Source organism: Felis catus, chromosome D4, assembly GCF_018350175.1.
Source record: "Felis catus isolate Fca126 chromosome D4, F.catus_Fca126_mat1.0, whole genome shotgun sequence".
NCBI classification, from domain to species: domain Eukaryota; kingdom Metazoa; phylum Chordata; class Mammalia; order Carnivora; family Felidae; genus Felis; species Felis catus.
This window is the reverse complement of record NC_058380.1, coordinates 32,134,020-32,153,682: the sequence shown is the minus strand read 5'-3', so window position 1 is coordinate 32,153,682 and position 19,663 is coordinate 32,134,020. Positions and strand designations below refer to the sequence as shown.

The 19,663-nt window shown below is 37.1% G+C and overlaps 1 protein-coding gene across 1 annotated transcript in view; it reads right to left on the bottom strand.

Moving 5' to 3' along the window:
* Positions 1-19,663, bottom strand: part of UHRF2 (ubiquitin like with PHD and ring finger domains 2) — a 79,347-nt gene that overhangs the window by 47,394 nt on the left and 12,290 nt on the right. Inside the window, exon 3 of the mRNA XM_003995480.6 lies at positions 12,595-12,854. Within this exon, the coding sequence (XP_003995529.1) occupies positions 12,595-12,854 (260 nt within the window). The remainder of the gene's footprint in view (positions 1-12,594; positions 12,855-19,663) is intronic.

Genomic DNA, 19,663 nt, shown 5'->3' with positions numbered 1-19,663 from the left:
TATTCATATATCTTGTTTTGGAGATTTACCTATAGATCATGTAATGTTTTATAAAAGCAAAATATAAAAAAAAAATGTAAGAAATTCCTTAAAATCAAAAGCATGGTGGCTTAAATACATAGACAGGAATCACTTTAAAAACACTAAATTAACAGTACACATCCCATACAGGGTTGTTTCCCAAGGACATAAAGTAAAAAACAAAAGCACCAACTTTCCAATAATCATATTGTTTGCAATATTACTACGGCCTATTCTGAAACTACAATGAATAGGATAAAGCAAATCAATGGTGTTATTAGGAACCATGCTTTTCAAGAGAAAAAATAATAAATGGAAGATTAAAGAGATTAAAGTATAACCCTTTAAATTTAACTAGAAATATCAATATAAAACTATGGTATATTTAGTATTTCCCAGCTGTGTCCAGTCAGAAAACCTAAAAATATGATTAAACAAGTATGGAGCAGCCCAGACTATGTACTCTAAATACCATCTCTAAAAAGAACTAGAACTCCACGAAGAAATGGCTGAATCCAGGCCTGTGAAGGAAATAGAAGAGCTGGGGACTCCTGCTGTACCTATTTGCAAAAAGCCCTCAAGAACTGTTGTGTGAAAATCAACCCAAAGGAGCCTCCCCAGGCCAGAGAGGGGACAATTTGGGCACCAAGAGCTTTAAATCAGGTGTTAAAATCTATTCATAATGACACTTAAGATTTTTAATCTTGTTGACCAACCTTTGGAGGATGATAAAGAACTTACTCTTAACACTCAAAAAGTTCAGGAAATCAATAGTTTATCCTTTTATAAATGAACCAATTGCTTGTTAAAGTTCTTTATGAAAGAATTATAGCTAGTAAATGAGGGAAAGATAGAATGAGGTATCATCCTTTTTGCAAGACAACAAAATAGTGGATACAGGTAAAGATAAATAGCTGTAGAACCATTAAAAGCTAATAGTAGGGTGCCTGGGTGGCTCAGTCAGTTAAGCATCTGACTTCGGCTCAGGTCATGATCTCACAGTTCGTGAGTTTGAGCCCCACATGGGGCTCTGTGCTGACAGGTCAGAGCCTGGAGCCTGCTGCAAATTCTGTGTCTCCCTCTCTCCGCTTCCCCCGCTCATGCTGTCTCGCTCTCCTCCAAAAATAAACGAAAACATTTAAAAAATTTAAAAAAAAAGCTAATAGCAAATTTCACAATAAATGGATCAGGATGACAACACCGAAATCTTAAGATAAAAAAAGAGAAAGAAGCAGGTATTATGTGCCTCCCCGTATCTTACAAAAGGTAAGTAAACATCATCTCTCAACTAGTCTTATCAAATAAGGAATTTTAATAAGCTTTCAGGAAACTAACATTAACAGAAAAAAAAAGTTAAATACCACTACAGGGTTGTAATCAGGAAAGCCCAGACTTTGAAAACTGAATAAACTGTCACTTGCCTTGTGCAAATAAATTAGCAAGGGAGAAAAATGGGTGAAATCTGTAGGTTGAAACTTAACCTATCAATTAAATGCAATGGGTAGATTTATTTTGCTTTTGATCCCTATTTGGACAACCTAAATATATTTTTTGAAAAGACCAGCCTATTGACTGGTCATTTGATATTCATGAATCATTACAAATTTCATGTGGGATTTGTCGGCTTGCTAGGGTCCCCAAGATTCAGTGATTTACTACGGAAACTCACAGGACTCTTTTTCACAAGGTTGTTTCCATGGCTATGATTTACTGCAGTGAAAGGATACAAAGCAAAATCAGCAAAGGAAAAAAGGCACACGCGGTGAAATCAGAAGAAATCAGGTACAAGCTCAGAATCCTCTCCCAGTGGAATCACACAAAATATGCTTAATTCCTCCAGCAACAAATTATAACAACACGTGTGAAGTATTATGTACCAGGGATGTGTAGTAAAGAATACTCAAGATTTTTATTAGGGGCTGGTCACATAAGCACTCAATTCCTAGCACGTACCAAAATTCCAGACTCCCAGAAGCAGGTGTTCAGTATAAACCATACTGTCTGCAGTTTAGACACAGTGGGTTTGTTTTTTTAAGTCAGGGAATGGTAAGAATCCTCCTGAAAGTGAATTTTCTCAAACACCAGCCAAAGGTCCACCGTACAAACAGACCTTTTAAAGAATATCAGCCTGAGATCTGATATGTTAGTTCTTCTCTTATACACTTTAAAAAGAATCCTGTCAGCTATTTTGCCAGCTGAATGCCCCGAGATGTTAAGATGAAGGTGAACCTTTAAAAGCTATGGAGAAAGAGTTGGACTAGATAGCAAAAGCCCTTAGACCATGTTGATCCATCACTTTGAAAGAAGAAAGGAGAGTTGGGCAAGAAAAGCATCAGAATGTGGTACAACTCTGACAAAGCTGACCAGTCCAACAGTGAGCCCTGTACAGAAACTGACTACATGGTCCCATAGTGAGCAGAAACTGCCAGGTCACACACACTAACTCATTGGAGGATGCCTGGAGAGCGTGACCTTGGCTCAAACACTGCGGCAGCTATCTAAGTGCTGTTGCTAAAAGTTATCAGCTAACTGCATTCATTCCTTGCAGCTAGTCATTTTTTTGTTTTTGTTTTTTTTCTGAAGGGAGCAGTGCACCCACCACAGCTACTAAGGCCATCTATAAGACCATTTACTGGTTGAGATGAGGTAAGGTTTGAGACTTGCTTCAAAATAATCCAGTGGTGCCTGAGGATGCTGGTTTAGATTAAACAACACTGGCTAGGAGTTCATAATGGTTGAAGCTAGGGCATGGGTTTGTTATACTTTTCTCTCAATCTCTGAATAAATTTAAAGATTTCTATAATAAATAATACAATGCTTTGTGGTTCAGGTTAAAATCCAAACAAAAGGCTTATGCTGCTTTTTCAGTTTTCCCATATATGTACAAAATCCAAAAAGTTAACACTCATGGCTTACTGTGAGGATAAACAGCCTGCCCTAGCCCACCATATTCCTGGCTCATATTCCCCAGATGCAACCATTTTCAATTCTTAGCTATTTCTTTAATTTACATCTGTATTTTTTAATAACATGCTTGAACTTTGATTTTTTACTTTAAACTATTATTCTACCCAGTCCCCATGTATAGTTCATTTGTCTCCATTCTCCTCTTCTTTATAATTGCTAACACATAGTGCTGCTTTAAGTGTGCACATATATTTACAATGCTTGGAACAGAGGTATGCTTTTCTAAGCCCCATTTTACAGATGAGGCACAGAGGTTTTCTGGACAGGAGCAGGAAGCAGAGACATGATTCCAACTCTGAAGATCTAAATCCCATTCTCCTTCAACAAACTTTTTCTTGTTTTTTGTTTTTTTTTTAATGTTTGTTTGTTTTTGAGAGACAGAGAGAGAGAATGAGAGAGCAGGGGAGAGGCAGAGAGAAAGAAAGATGGGAGAATCCAAAGCAGGCTTGGAGCTGTAAGTGCAGAGCCTCACGTGGGGCTTGAACTTCCCAACTGTGAGATCATGACCTGAGCTGAAATCGAGTCAGATGCTTCACCAACTGAGCCACTCAGGCACCCCAAACTTTTTGTTGCTCTTAAGAATATTATACAAACTTTGTAAAACTATGTTTTTTATGATTTTTAAAACATGTTGATTAAATAGTAATCACAAGAAAATAAAGTATGCTTTAATACCTGTCCTTTCTTCCACAGCTTTGTTTTCTGTTGAATGCTTAACTGTTCTGTAGTTATCATTACTTTACCTCCATTCTGCCCCTGTTGTTAAAACTCCTGTACATTCAGACATTTCAGGCACTCAACCAATCTTTCAGGCTTTAAAACATCTTTTTTAGAGACCTCACCCTAGTCTAACCTGGACTAGTGTGCTCTGTGCTCTGTAAGCCTATACCTGTTCCACAGCTTCATGCTGGTATCTCCTTTCATTACTTCTTATTTTCCTGACACAGTCTCCCTCTTCCTTGGTTTAAACTCTGAGCAGGGTGGGAGTAGTTAAAATGCTCTTTCATATAAATTAACCAATCCTCTTGTTCTCAGTTTTGTTCCATATGCCTACCTCCAAAGTAGCTCGTAAATCCAAGGCCTGAGCCTTCCAAAGGTTCTTCAATGCCAATTTAGTTGCTTGTTGTTGGCTTCTCATCCTTTAGGTTCCAGTTTTCTCCAGCCTGCTAAGTTAGGTATCATTTACCTATTAGCTTCGTACCTTCCAAAAGTTAGCTGCTTTCTTTTCTGTGTACTTTATTCCTATTTCATTTGTTATCCTTGGGGTTTTTGCATCTATTCTTTTACTGTCTTCTAGGAGGGTTTAAGAAGTGGAGACAAACAGCCATCTTAATCTGCCATGTTTAAATGAAAAGTCTTTACTCACCTTTAGTTTTACTGCTTACTACTCACCATATACCTCCTACACTCCAGCTACAGTAGTAATCTACCCTCAGGTAACCCTGTTATGTTTCCCACTTATCCTTGGTACCCTGCTATTCTCCTTCAGGAATACAAAAGTTATCTCCTCTACCTTGTACTCTTAGAGCCCTAGGTACTCTAAAAGCTAGGGGTGCATATTTCTATCACAGTACTTATGACTTTTCATTGAGAAGCAGGTACCATGTTCAAACTTAAGTGTGTTTGGGATATACCAGGGTCTACAAATGTTTGGAAAGATGTAACGCATTAAATAACAAAGTCTACTTTTATATAACTAAGGCTCTTAATCAACTGTAATAAACTATGACCATTATATTTCGAAAAGATCCTTCTGAGTCTCTTTCCTTGAGCTAGATAGTTAAGCAGGACCACGGAATTCTATGAAGAGCTAATACCGGCTTTTTAAAGACTGTTTTTGATGTTCTCAAAAACAAAACCCTGGGGCGCCTGGGTGGCTCAGTCGGTTAAGTGTCCGACTTGGGCTCAGGTCATGATCTCGTGGTTCACGAGTTCAAGCCCCGCGTCGGGCTCTGTGCTGACAGCTCGGAGCCTGGAGCCTCCTTCGGATTCTGTGTCTCCCTCTCTCTGACCCTCCCCCCATTCATGCTCTGTCTCTTTCTGTCTCAAAAATAAACAAACGTTAAAAAAAAAATTAAAAACAAAAAACAAAAAGCCTGTAGTCAGTTCAACTGTTAATTACGCCAGTACTCAAGACAGCTATAGGCAGTCCCCAAAACACCATTCTCCCCATCCCTTGAGGTCCAGTGTATGGTTGAAGACAACCTCTGCAAATTGGCCCAAGCTGCGGACTTTTTTCAGCATTTGCACAGGGGAAAACTGTAGGCGACTGAAATATTTTACAAAATGTTGGATGTCTGAACAACTTCTAAAACAGGGCTCAAGACATCCTCAAAGACTGAAACACAGAGATATAGGAATCTATCAAGGTCAACTTTACCTACATGGTGCTGAGGGCCAACTCTATAACGTACCAAAGTATGAAACTAGGGTCCTTCTTTCTCTTATATTACATGACTTCCTGTTCTCAGAACCTGAAGTCAAGGTTCTACTCTAATGTAAGATAAATCGTTCTAGTTAGCTACTTGCATTCTTTAGAGTTTAGACTACTTAGATAAGCTTAAAAATCTGTAAGCTTAGGGGTGCCTGGGTGGCTCAGTCGGTTAAGTGCCCAACTTCAGCTCAGGTCATGATCTCACGGTTTGTGAGTTTGCCCTTCATTAGGTTCTGGGTTGTCAGCACAGATCCTTCGGATCCTCAGTCTCCTTCTCTCTCTCTCTGCCCCACCCCCTTCTCTCTCAAAAATAAATATTGAGAAAAAAAATTATAAAAAAAATCCGTTTGGGGCGCCTGGGTGGCGCAGTCAGTTAAGCGTCCGACTTCAGCCAGGTCACGATCTTGCGGTCCGTGAGTTCGAGCCCCGCGTCAGGCTCTGGGCTGATGGCTCGGAGCCTGGAGCCTGTTTCCGATTCTGTGTCTCCCTCTCTCTCTGCCCCTCCCCCGTTCATGCTCTGTCTCTCTCTGTCCCCAAAATAAATAAAAACGTTGAAAAAAAAAAAATTAAAAAAAAAAATCCGTTTATTGTTGAATCACTATGTTGTACACCTGAAACTAATATAACATTGTATGTTAACTATACTTAAATTAAAATTTTTAAAAATCCCTAAGCTTAAGTTTCTTCAGTAACATTCGCACTGCTCTAAATATTTGGATATCTTTTAGAGCTATCCTTCAGAGTACATGCTTTTGATTATTCTAAACTCTGTTTAGCAAAGCCAAGTCTGTTTTCAACTCACAAAACAACCACTGAGTAAAGACAGGGGAGTTAAATTTAAGGGAAATTGAGTATTATTCTTCAAAAATAGGTTTATTACTATATTTCCTTATGTGGCTTGTAGGCTAATGCTAACTTTAGACTCAAACTGTATTAACAAAGTGGTATCACTGAAACTTTCCTTCAAAACGTGGCTTCCTGGAGACAGCGTGCTTAAATAAGAACATCATTCACCTGGAGGCATGTTCTAGTTTAGCACGTCTTTAATGTCATACCGCATGCAAAAAGCATTTCTTATTCTGATTGATAACATTACTAAAATGTTACACCTTAATGTAACAGCTTAATAAAATGTCACACCTTAAGTGCAAAGCATACTCAGACAATTAAGAATAACTTATAATTGCTTATAGTAGGGCTTTACATATTACATGGTAATAATATCATTTGTATAAGACATTAACAATGGTAGATAACTACCGTTATATTTTAATAATATAAACAACATAATTATGCTAAATACCTATGTTAAAGATAAAACTCTATTATTTAAGAGTATCTACCAACCTGGCTTTAATAAATGAAATGTAGAAAGTTTGATTCTATTATTACTGGGTACTTTTCAACGTTATTAGGGAAAAAAGCATAGGTCAAGTAGATATTTACTTGAAGATAAAGAAATTAAAGCTGCAAGAGTTCAAACAAAACAAAAACTTACCAATAAACCAAAGACCTAGAATTCAAACCAAATTCTGATTCTAATGCCTGAACTATGAAAGAACTACCACTCTGAAAACTTAACAGGTCTCTGGGGTACCTATTTGAAAAGCAGATTCCTGGGTCCTACCCCAGGTCCACCCTATACAGGAGTGGGGGTGAATTTAGTGTCTCTCTGGAATCTACATTTTAAACAACTTTCCTCCATGAATCTGAAGTGCTGCTAACCAGCCTTTTGAGAAACACTAATGTAAAGGGACAATGTATAAACTTAAAAAGGTGAGGGTGCCTCGGTGGCTCAGTTGGTTGAGCCTCTTGATTTTGGCTCAGGTCATGATCCCAGGGTTGTGGGATCAAGCCCTGCATCGGGCTCTGTGCTGAGCACAGAGCCTGCCTGAGATTCTCTGTCTCCCTCTGCTCCTCCCCTGTTACCACACACACTCTAAAAAAAAAAAAAAAAAGGAAAAGGTGAAATCAATATGTAAAGTCATTCTTCTAAGCAGTAAGCAGAAGAGCAATGATAAAGTTACAGCCCTAACTTCTTCTGCCTCCTTCTGATTATAATCCATTCAGAAAATGGCATGTCAGAGAAAGTTGGAAGGAAATAGTCTAAGTCTTTGGTAGATACACATAACAATAGGACAGTTTGGACCTCTCATTGCTGCTCCCTATACTCAATACCAACAGGACACTGACTTGATTAAAAATCTCCTACTCTCTCTCATCAAAACCCAGAAACCATTACATCTTGAAACTGCTTAAAATATTTTTGGGACTCCTTCAGAAATAGATCACTATATCAATACAGTTAAGAAAATCAGTGCTGCTCCCTTATAGAAAAACTACTTTTATCTAAAATACCACTTGATTTTATTTAGAACTGGCTCAGTGATTCTGTGCAATAATGGAGGCTACGCAAAGGTACTCAAAGGCATGCACCACAGGGTAGGAATAGCTTGAAAAATCTTAAAGAATGCTGAAAGCAATGACATTATCCTAGGACACTTCCCAGATGAGCTTTTAATTACAGCCTAGCATAAGTTACCCTGCAAGTCTCAAGTGATGCTATGGAATTTCCATCTGATTTCAATCCCACGGTAGAGCCTTGACACTGTTAAAAGCAGTTTAACCTATTTAAATGTCGTGTAACACTAATGAGCTATGGATTATCCCCAGAGAAAAAGGGCACAAAGGCATTCATGGAGGGTTCAAGGTATCTGTTCTGCAAAAAGCAATCATAATTGGAGAGATTGACAGAAAACATTTTAATTATGTTAACAACCCTATATGCAATATATAGATATTTTATAAGAATGCTTCTCTCAAAATTACAGTATGGTAGAGTCGTTGCCAAGTATGTGCTTTCCTGAATTGGGATCTACCACTTACTAGCAGTCCAACATTAGGCAAGTTACTCTTAAATTTCAGTTATTTCCACTTAACACATAAAAAAGTATCTACATCACTGAGTTTTTATAAGGATTATATAAAACAATCCAGGTAGAGTACTTGTTAGAATAATACTGTGTCAGGCACTGTACAAGATAATTATGGGGCGCCTGGGTGGCTCAGTCGGTTGAGCAGCCGACTTCGGCTCAGGTCATGATCTCGCGGTCTGTGAGTTCAAACCCCGCGTCGGGCTCTGTGCTGACAGCTCAGAGCCTGGAGCCTGTTTCGGATTCTGTGTCTCCCTCTCTCTGACCCTCCCCTGTTCATGCTCTGTCTCTTCCTGTCTCAAAAATAAATAAAAGGTTAAAAAAAAGTTAAAAAAAAAAAAGATAATTATTAAATTAAGCTAGTATACTTTAAAAAGAATACTTCAAGGGGCGCCTGGGTGGCGCAGTCGGTTAAGTGTCCGACTTCAGCCAGGTCACGATCTTGCGGTCCGTGAGTTCGAGCCCCGTCAGGCTCTGGGCTGATGGCTCGGAGCCTGGAGCCTGTTTCCGATTCTGTGTCTCCCTCTCTCTCTGCCCCTCCCCCGTTCATGCTCTGTCTCTCACTGTCCCAAAAATAAATAAAAAACGTTGAAAAAAAAATTTTTTTAAAAGAATACTTCAAAATAATTTACTAAAAAATCAAAACAAAAAGAACCTTGGTTTCTGAGGTAAACTGACATTGCTATTTTAAGTGGGAGAGGAAGAGAGAGAGAGGGAGAGCGAGAGTGAGTGAGGGTACACTGTAAGAGCATGGAAGACCACACAGTTTTCATGTGATTATGAAAACTCTTAACAATGTTTAAGGATTTGAACTTTGCTGAATAATTACTCTTTCTTAACGTATGGTATAGAAGGGGCTCCTGGCTCGCTCAGTCAGTGGAGCATGCAATCCTTGATCTCGGGGTTGCGAGTTCAAGCCCCATATTGGGTGTAGAAATTACTTAAAAATAAAATCTTTAAAAAAATAACTTCCATAAACATTTTCCATGTTTACATATATACTTCCTTATTCAAACTACTAGGTGTTTTCTAGATTTCTCTTCATAGAAATCAGGTAAAATTTAGAAATCAAGATCTCTAAAAGGGGAACGCTCTTGCACTATTGGTGGGAATGCAAACTGGAGCAGCCACTCTGGAAAAGAGTATGGAATTTCCTCAAAAAACTAAAAACAGAGCTACCCTACAACACAGCAATTGCGCTATTAGGTATCTACCCAAAGGATACAAAATGCTGATTTGAAGGGGCACGTGCACCCAATGTTTATATCAGCACTACCAATAGCCAAATTATGGAAAGAGCCCAAATGTCTAAAAACTGACAATGGATAAAGATGTGGTGTGTATATACATACATATGTACACACACACACACACACACAAACGGAATATTACTCAGTGATCAAAAAGAATGAAATCTTGCTATTTACAACAATGTGGATGGAACTAGAATGTATTATACGAAGCGAAATAAGTCAGTCAGAGAAAGACAAATACATATGATTCCACTCATGTGGAATTTAAGAAACAAAACAGATGAACACAGGGGAAGGGAAGGAAAAATAAGATAAAAACAAAGAGAAGCAAACCATAAGAGATTTTATGAGCTGTATGAATTTTTAAAAAAATTTTTTTAATGTTTATTTATTTTTAAGAGACAGAGTGTGAGTAGGGGAAGGGGAGAGGGAGAGGGAGGGGGAGGGGGAGGGGGAGGGGGAGGGGGAGGGGGAGGGGGAGGGGGAGGGGGAGGGAGGGAGACACAGAACCTGAAGCAGGCTCCAGGCTAGGAGCTGTTAGCACAGAGCCAGACAGGGGGCTCCAACTCAGGGACTGCGAGATCATGTCCTGAGCCCAACTCGGACACTTAACTGACTGAGCCACCCTGGCGCCCTGGTCCTGTTGGTATTCTTAAAGCATGAGAGATGGAAAATAATATTCCAAGGAGGGAATAACCAGTCCAGCACAACAGTAACATTACTGGGCTTATTCTAGATATTTTCTAGGTATCTAAGGATGATAAAACATCCTTACAGTGCATTTTTAAATTAAGTTTATTTATTTTGAGAGAGACAGAGGGAGTGGGGGAAGACAGGGAGAGAGAACCCCAAGCAGGCTCTGCACTGACAGCCGATACAGGGCTCGAACTCACGAAACTGTAAATCACAAACTGAGCAGAAACCAAGGGTTGAACGCTTAACTGACTGAGCCACCCAGGTGCCCCCAGTTTAAGTATCTAATAGCCATATTCTACTGATTCACTTGGAACTTACTACTCAATAAAATTCTATTACTGCTGCTAAACCATACACTCCAAAAGCACTACACAATGTATCCTCCATCCAAGGAATCAAGAACTTTTTTATTAGCTTAGTGAGATCATTATGTAGTTTACTATAGTTTTTAACTTACTTTTCCAGTAACCATGGGAAACAAGACTTTAACAAGATTTGCTATCCATCTTTATTGGGTCATGTCTATACCAACCTTCTGTTATTTGAGATTCTTATCCAGAAGCTCATCTATTTTATACTTTGTTTTATATAGTCTTTTTCTCTTTTTAAAGATGTAAATGACATTTACCTACCACTAAGCTTCTGTCATCTTTTATCTCTTAAAGATAGTTCAACTATTATATCTTTTAAGTTGCCAACAGTGACACATTTAATTGTAACACATAAAAGTATCTAGGACAAATTAATTTTAGTAAAAGAGAGTCTAAACCCAATAAGCATGAGAAGACTAACATTTATTCTAATGAAGACAAATACCTCCTTCTTTAAAAAAACAAAAAACAAAACAAAACGACAACAAAAAAAACCCAGCCAAATCAATGCTGAGGTACAGTGATTTGTGCCCTAATTACACCAAACTCAGGCCTAACCCTGGAAAAGTCCTACTCCAATAGCAAGAGCCCCTAAAACTGTTGAAAATTTAATAAGCCTTGGTTTGCTTAGTGTTTAAAGCTTAATACCCTATTTCTTTGCCATGCCATTCTGTACAATATATTTTGCCAATACTAGATGCTTTACTGGATTATTTCTTCTATTCTCTAAGAAATAAAACTCAAAGCAAATCAGGAACTCTAATTATTGATAGCAAATATACAGAGAGCTTAAGCTCCCTATACAGTATCTTGACTCTTTGTTACATCATTCATAAACTCATAAACTGATTACAACCCACACACCAACTCCAAACCCTTTCTATCTCAGCCTTGATTTACCAATAATGCCAGTTCTGGCCAATTCTAGATCTTAATATTCATTCTAGTTGTTGGTTATATGATGTCCTATTTGTTGTAGGAAGTCTCATTTGAAATAACCAACGTTGGCAAGTTAGACAAACCATAAGAAATATCAGAAAAGTAGATTAAAGTGATCTACTTTTGACCCCTTTCCAGGTATCCTGGAACTCTGGGTTAACAGCAAAGTATTTTATACCATTTTATGGCAAGAAAAATCACAACTAGTTTTGGATATTGAACTCTTATACTAGATAAAGATTTGGCAGTCTAATATTTCCACACATTAAGGTTATCATGATGACTCAAGTTCATTTAGTGTGTTGAATAAATACTAAATCTGCCCCAATGGTAACTTTTACAGGATTCTGAAAATAGGTAATTAAAAAAAAAAAAAAAATTCAGTTTTAGAATCTTGACCCTCAAGGCAAGTTCTTAACAGTTTTCAAATGAACATTTAAAAACATTTCATTGGGAGAGGGGGAGAAGGGAGTGACTGTTGGGTATGGGGGTTTTTGTGGGGAAGGAATAAAAATCTTCAAAAATTAGTTTGTGGTCATGAACAATCCTGTGAATACACTAAGAACACTGAACTGTACCCTTTAAATGGGTAAACTGTGTATGTGAATTTTCTCAGTAAGCTACTCAACATTCTTAACCTCATCCTAAAAGCTACTACTCTACATGTTATTACATGCTTTCTAAAACATTACTGAATACAAAAAAACCACTAATATCACAGAGGAAGAGACAAAGAGAAACTATTACATGCCAAATTAAGCCAGGTATTAAGACACCAAAAACAACAAACCACTTAGGAGCCAGAGATGACTAAGCATTAAGAAGCCCTTATTACAACCATTAAACAAAGGATAACAGACTGAACATGACCCCTAAAAGATTTCTTCAGAGAGACTATTATTTGAAAACAATCTTGGATGGAAGGCTTTGCTTCTATAAACAAAAATATGAACGAAGTCCTCAATAGCATGAGCACTTACTCATCATACTCGATATGATAAATAACGTCTTCATCAGCAGCAACAGAGTCTGAATTAGACGTAGAGGGTACACTGTCCAATTTATTTGTGTTCTCTTTGGAATTATGATTTACATTTCCATTAGTCCTTTTACAAGAACTGCCATTCTTCAGTGGAGTTTTGCCACGTGAATGTCCATCAGAAGCTCTAGTAACACTACGTATACGGGCTTCAAACCAAGCACCAAGGCCGACATCTCTGGCATCCACCAATTCATTTACCTAAAAAAAGTTTAAAATTAGTTAATGAAGCTTAATTTCATCTATTGCTTCAAAAACCATACTATAACTCAAGTTACTGTGAGAATTATCAAGGTTAATAACATTTGCAGCTATTCATGTTTAATTTCAAAGATTAGATCAGGACTATTCTTTTTGGACTATACTGTGAAATCTGTTATTTACTAATATGAAAATTAACTTTCCTTCCAATTTCGTTCAATGAAATAGATGTTTTCTTTTACTCCTTGCCTGGGTCTACATTAGACTTTTAAAAATATCATTCCTGTGTTCCCAAGAGTTGTTCTAGCAAGTCATTAAATAAGTATGTCACTTAGTGAAAAGCAGGGACTTCATAGTATTGTGCCTGTTATTGATTTGCTCCACTAATTTCTTCAGAATTCTAGCGATAACTTATATAGTCAGTTCAACAGAAAACAGTTAAGTATTAAACAGAAGAAACTTGAAAATGGGGGAAATTATACACATGAATAAAGAGAAGAATCTAGTGAACCTATATATATAAAATGGGGTAAGTTCCACTACCTGTTAATAATTCACTAACAAATGCATTATTTAGTATTTCAAAGAACAAAGAAAATAAAAAAGAGAACAGATGTATAAGATGCAAAATAGATGTAACTCAAGTCTAGTGGATGATTCAGAACTAAACCATGCAATCTGACAAAAGGAAAACTGTACATTAGAAAATATGACTATCAGGGGCGCCTGGGTGGCTCAGTCAGTTAAGCGTCCGACTTTGGCTCAGGTCACAATCTCACGAGTCGCTGAGTTCCAGCCCGTATCAGGCTCCACGCTGACAGCATGAAGCCTACTGGGGATTCTCTCCCTCTCTCTCTGTACCTCCCTGGCTCATGGTCGCTCTCTCTCTCAAAATAAATAAGTAAATAATAAATAAATAAATAAAATATACATGTATATGTACATATAAATAAAATATATACGTATATATATATAAAGGTTTCAAACTACCAAGCTAACATACAAGGTAGACTATAGACAAAACCAAAAAATATTAACAATCACTGCCATTAGAGGTATAATATCTGACCAAAAGTACTGTAAATAATGAATACAACAGCAAATGAAAAGTTTCAAAGACATAATAACATCTGACATAATATGAGAACAAAGAGTTTAGGAGGACAGAAAAAGATGTAAGGGTAAACCAGTCTAGACATAAGAAAGAATCAGAGCTGAAACACGATATATTTTACATAAATTAATTCATTTGGACACAAATGCTTTTCTTCCTCAATAGTCACTGACAAATTTAAAGACATTTACTTTCTTACAGGCAACATTAGGTAAAACAAAAACTAAAGTTAAGGTCTATCATACTTGGGAGAATAAACTGAGACTATTCTTTCACAGCAAATCAAAATATAAGATTGTATGTAGCACTACATAATTATAGAAGAAAATGTGGCATGTAATGGATACTGAAATAGTAACAGGAAACATAAGGAAATCTAAAAATACTCCCATTGCTTATACATCACACATAAGAGAACTTACTATCTCAAAGAGGTAGGACATCCTTTGAGTACAGCAACCTGAGACTTATAATTGTAAACAAGATCTACAAATTTTCATTAAGCATATGACAATGTATATAACCTGGGTGGGGAAAAATGCCTTTTAATTAAAAAGTAAGGTTTTTGCACATTATGTGGACATACTAAACTAGGTCAAATTTGAACGTGTCAAAATGCATTCAAGAAGTTAAAGGTAAAGCCTAGGTTTTAAAGATAATATAGAAGACGGTACTTAATATGATTAACATGAAAATAGGATACTGCCATGGTAATTTCTTGGATTTCATGGTAATCCAGTTCAAATTCAGAACTGATTGATAAAAAGTTAGGATATGTTATGATAAAAAACCCTTTGTAAAGTAGGTCTAGATGAAACATATCTCAGTAATAATGGCCTTATGTGAAAAACCCACAGCTAACACACTCAATGGTGAAAAACAGAGTTGTTCCCGAGGTCAAGAACGAGACAAGGATGTTCACTCTCAACACTTTTATTCAAATTAGCACTGGAAGCCCTAGCTACAGCAATTAGACAAATAAATAAAAGGCATCCAAATGGGGGCGCCTGGGTGGCTCAGTCAGTTAAGCGGCCGACTTCGGCTCAGGTCATGATCTCACGGTCCGTGGGTTCGAGCCCCGCGTCAGGCTCTGTGCTGACAGCTCAGAGCCTGGAGCCTGTTTCAGATTCTGTGTCTCCCTCTCTCTGACCCTCCCCCGTTCATGCTCTGTCTCTCTCTGTCTCAAAAATAAATGTTAAAAAAAAAATTAAAAAAAAAAAAAGGCATCCAGATGGCAAGGAAGAAGTCAAACTCTCATTATTTGCAGATGACATACTATACACAGAAAACTTGAAAGACTCCACCAAATAACTGTTAGTGATAAATGAATTCAGTAAAGTCATAGGATACAAATCAATGTACAGAACTCTGTTGCATTTCTTTTTGTTGTTATTGCATTTCTATACACTAATAATAGCAGAAAAGAAAATAATCTCATTTACAGTTGCACCAAAAACAATAAAATTATCCAGGAATAAACTTAACCAAAGAGGTGAAAGACCTGTACTCTGAAAACTATAAAACACTGATGAAAAAAATTCAAGACACAAAGACAGAAAGACATTCCATGCTCATGAATTAGAAGAACAAATACTGTTAAAACGTCTAGACTATCCAAAGCAATCTACAGATTCAACACAATCCCTATCAAAATACCAACAGCATTTTTCATAGAACTAGAAAAAAAAATCTTAAAATGTCTATGGAACCAAAAAAAGACCTCGAGTAGCCAAAGCAATGTTGAAAAAAGAAAAACAAAGCTGGAAGTATCACAATTCCAGATTTCAAGTTATACTACAAAAAGCGATAATAATTAAAGCAGTATGATACTGGGGCACCTGGGTGGCTCAGTGAGTTGCACGTTCAACTCTTACTTTCAGTTTAGGTCATGATCCCAGGGTCGTGGGATCAAGCCCTGCATCAGGCTCTGTGCTGAGCCTGGAGCCTGCTTAAGATCTGCTGTCTCTCCCTCTACTCCTTTCTCCTGCTTGCACTCTCTCTCAAATCAAAAAATAAAAACAAAAAACCCAAAAACACCTAGTGTGGTGCTGACACAAAAACAGACATATGGGTCAATGGAACAGAACAGAAAACCCAGAAATAAACCCATAATTATATGGTCATTTAATCGTTGACAAAGGAAGAATAAAGATCCAATGGGAAAAAGTCTCTTCAACAAATGGTGTTGGAAGAACTGGACAGCCACATACAAAACAATGACACTGGACAACTTTCTTACACCAAACACAAAAATAAATTCTAATGTGAGACCTAAAATCATCAAAATCCTAGAAGGGAGCACAGGCAGTAATGTCTCCGACACTGGCCATAGTATCTCCTCAGTATGGCCATATGATTTGTCATAAATCACTATACTCAGGGAAGGGAAACAAAAGGAAAAATAAACAACTGCGACTACATTAAAATAAAAAAACTTCTGCATAGTGAAGGAAACAATCAACAAAACTCAAAGGCAACCTAATGAATGGGAAAAGATATTGGCAAATGACATATCCAATAAAGAGTTAGTGTCCAAAATATATAAAGAACTGATAAAATTTAATACTCAAAAAACAATCCAATTAAAAGATGGGCAGATGACATGAATAGACATGTCTCCAAAGAAGACATACAGATGGCCAACAAACATGTGAAAAGATGCTCAACATCACTCATCATCAGGGAAATGCAAATCAAAAGTACAAGGAGATATTACCTTATACCTGTCAAAATGGCTAAAATCAAAAACACAAAAAGCACCCAATGTGGGTGAGGATGTGGAGAAAGGGGAACCCTCCTGCACTGTTGGTGGGAGTACAAACTGATGCAGCCATTGTAGATAACGGTATAGAGGTTCCTCAAAAAGTTAAAAATAAAACTACCTTATTATTCAGTAAAGCACACTACTGGGTGTTTATAAAGGATACAAAAACACTAATTTGAAAGGCTATATTCACCCATGTTCCACCATTATTTACAATAGCGAAATTATAGAAGTAGCCCAAGTATCCATAGATAAATGAATACATACATGGTGTATACACACACAGACACAGACACACACATGTAGTATTATTCAGCCATTAAAAAGGAATGAAATCTTTGCATTCCTTTATTTATTATTACTTATTTGCAATAACATGGATGGAGCTAGAGAGTACAATGCTAAATGCCAGAGAAAGGCAAATTCCATGATTTCACTCATGTGGAATTTAAGAAAACAAATGAACAAAAGAATAAAAAAAAGAGAGACAAACCATGAAACAGACTGAACTACAGAGAACAGCCTGGTTATCAAACCGGAAGTGAGCAGGGGATGGATGAAATAGGTGATGGGTTGGGGTGCCTGGGTTAAGCATCAGACTCTTGATTTCAACTCAGGTCATGATCTCATTTGTGGGTTCATGAGATCAAGCATGGTGCCTTCTCTCATCCCACCCTCTGCACGTACTCTCAAAATAAATAAATAAACTTTAAAAAAAAAAAGGGAAACAGGTGATGGGGATTAAAGAGTACACTCATCATGATGAGCACTAATATACAGAATGTTGAATCACTATACTGCACATGTGAAGCTGATTTAACTGTGTTAACTATACTGCAATAAAATAAAAAGAAATACAAAATCTAAACACCTCTACCCTGAATAAATAAATGGAATTCTTATATAAAAATCTTCCTATCACCATGGTGTGGGTGGGAGGGGAAGGTGGGCTCACTGACAAGTTGTTTATGGTCTATCTAGAAAGAGGTAATCTATCCTCAGCCAGCAAGTACCTCCCCCAAAGAGGTCAAAACATCAAAACATGTAAAGATACAGGGAAACAAATTAATGGGGGAGAGGTGTTTGAGCTAAAGTCATGAGATAAAGTTAAAAACAAAACAAACCCAATTATATAAATTATGTAAATATAAAAACCATAGCCACATTCAGAGAAGAATCTACCACATCCAAGTAGGTGATATAAAAAAAGAAAAAAGGAAGTATGGGAGGCAAGGAGAAATCATTAAAAAATGAAATATCAACAAATACTAGAAAATTTACTATATGCCAGGTGTACTCCTAAGCACTTTATATGTTCTGTTTAAAACACACCAGCTCTGCAGATAAACCTAGGTTTAAGTTTGTCTCTAACATCTACTAGATATAACCTAGAACAAATTACTTAACCTCCCTCACTTCAGCATCTTTATATACTTTGCTGTGTATTAAGAGATTGGGTGACAAAATCCACACGATGTGCCAACCTAGCAAGCATAGACACAAATGAAACAACTTTGCCTCCTTCTGCTAAGTATCAGTATGTCCAATTATAAGACTCATTAAACCTCAGTATAGTCTTAATACCATAGTCTTCTTAGTAAAGATATTAGCAGTTTATAATTATACTCATTAACTCCTTTAATAACTATAATACAAAGTTATTCTTATTTTCCAACGAGGTACAGAAGTAAATACACAGCTAGAAGTGGGAACTGTGAAAAAGCTGATACAGGTTTCTCTGACTCTGGGACTCTCTCATTATATCATGTTGTTTTCTAAAATTTACAAATCAGAGTACAATGTGGTTCCATTTACATAGAGTTCAGAAAGAAAATAAGGGATGCAAATATAGGTTAAAGGTTATTAAGAGGTTATTAAAGGGTAACAATAGGATAAAGTTAATAAAAAGTGAAGAAATAATTACCATAGAAATTTGGGTTATTAGTGGGGCGCCTGGGTGGCTCAGTCAGTTAAGTGTCCAACTTCAGCTCAGGTCAGGACCTTGTGGTTTGTGAGTTCGACCCCCACGTCAGGCTCTGTGCTGACAGCTCAGAGCCTGGAGCCTGCTTCAGATTCTGTGTCTCCCCCCTTTCTCTGTCTCTCCCATGTTCATGCTCTGTCTCTCTCTGTCCCTCAATAATAAATAAACATTTAAAAAAATTTTTTTAGAAGTTTGGGTATTAGTTACAACTAGGGAGGAGGGAGTAAGAATCAAGAGGGGGCCCCTGGGAAGTTCCTGGGGGACTGCTTTATATTTCCTAATTTGGTGGTATTTACAGACATTGACTTCATAATATTTCACTAAGCTCTACTTTTTTGTATTGTCTATTACGCTTCATAATCAAAAAGGTTAAAAATCAAGAAGAGCTGCACTATATGTAAAAGAAAATACTAAAGTATCCAGGAATTTTACTAATTATTGTGAAGTTTCCTCTTTCTTTTATTTCCTATAATGAGCATTAGAATATATGTAAAATTTAACAGTGCCACACACTTAACTAAACTCTAAAGGGCTTATTATCAACATCATTCCAGAGTTATTTAGGCCAAGATGACAGTCATTTCAACAGTAGGATCTACTGTGAGTCATTCAAAGCTTCTGCATCCAAAAACCAGAATTAAACTCTATTTAGGTATCAAAAGTCCACTTTGTTTGAGAAAATCACCTCTCAGAAACAATGGGAATGGATGGACCCAGCCTCTGCACAATCTTCCACAGGCTGAGTGTGATAATGATATCTAGTTTCATTATGAAAAGATGTCTGAAACTGACCAAATGTTGCTCAGTTACCAAATAGGGCGAAACAAGAATGACGGTGGGTAAGAATTTCAGATTAAAATTCTATCTTCATGTATTAAGTTTAAATGTTTACCTATGCCACTTTTGAGATACTAACTTGAAAATGCATTTTTTTGTATCCACTTGAGGTC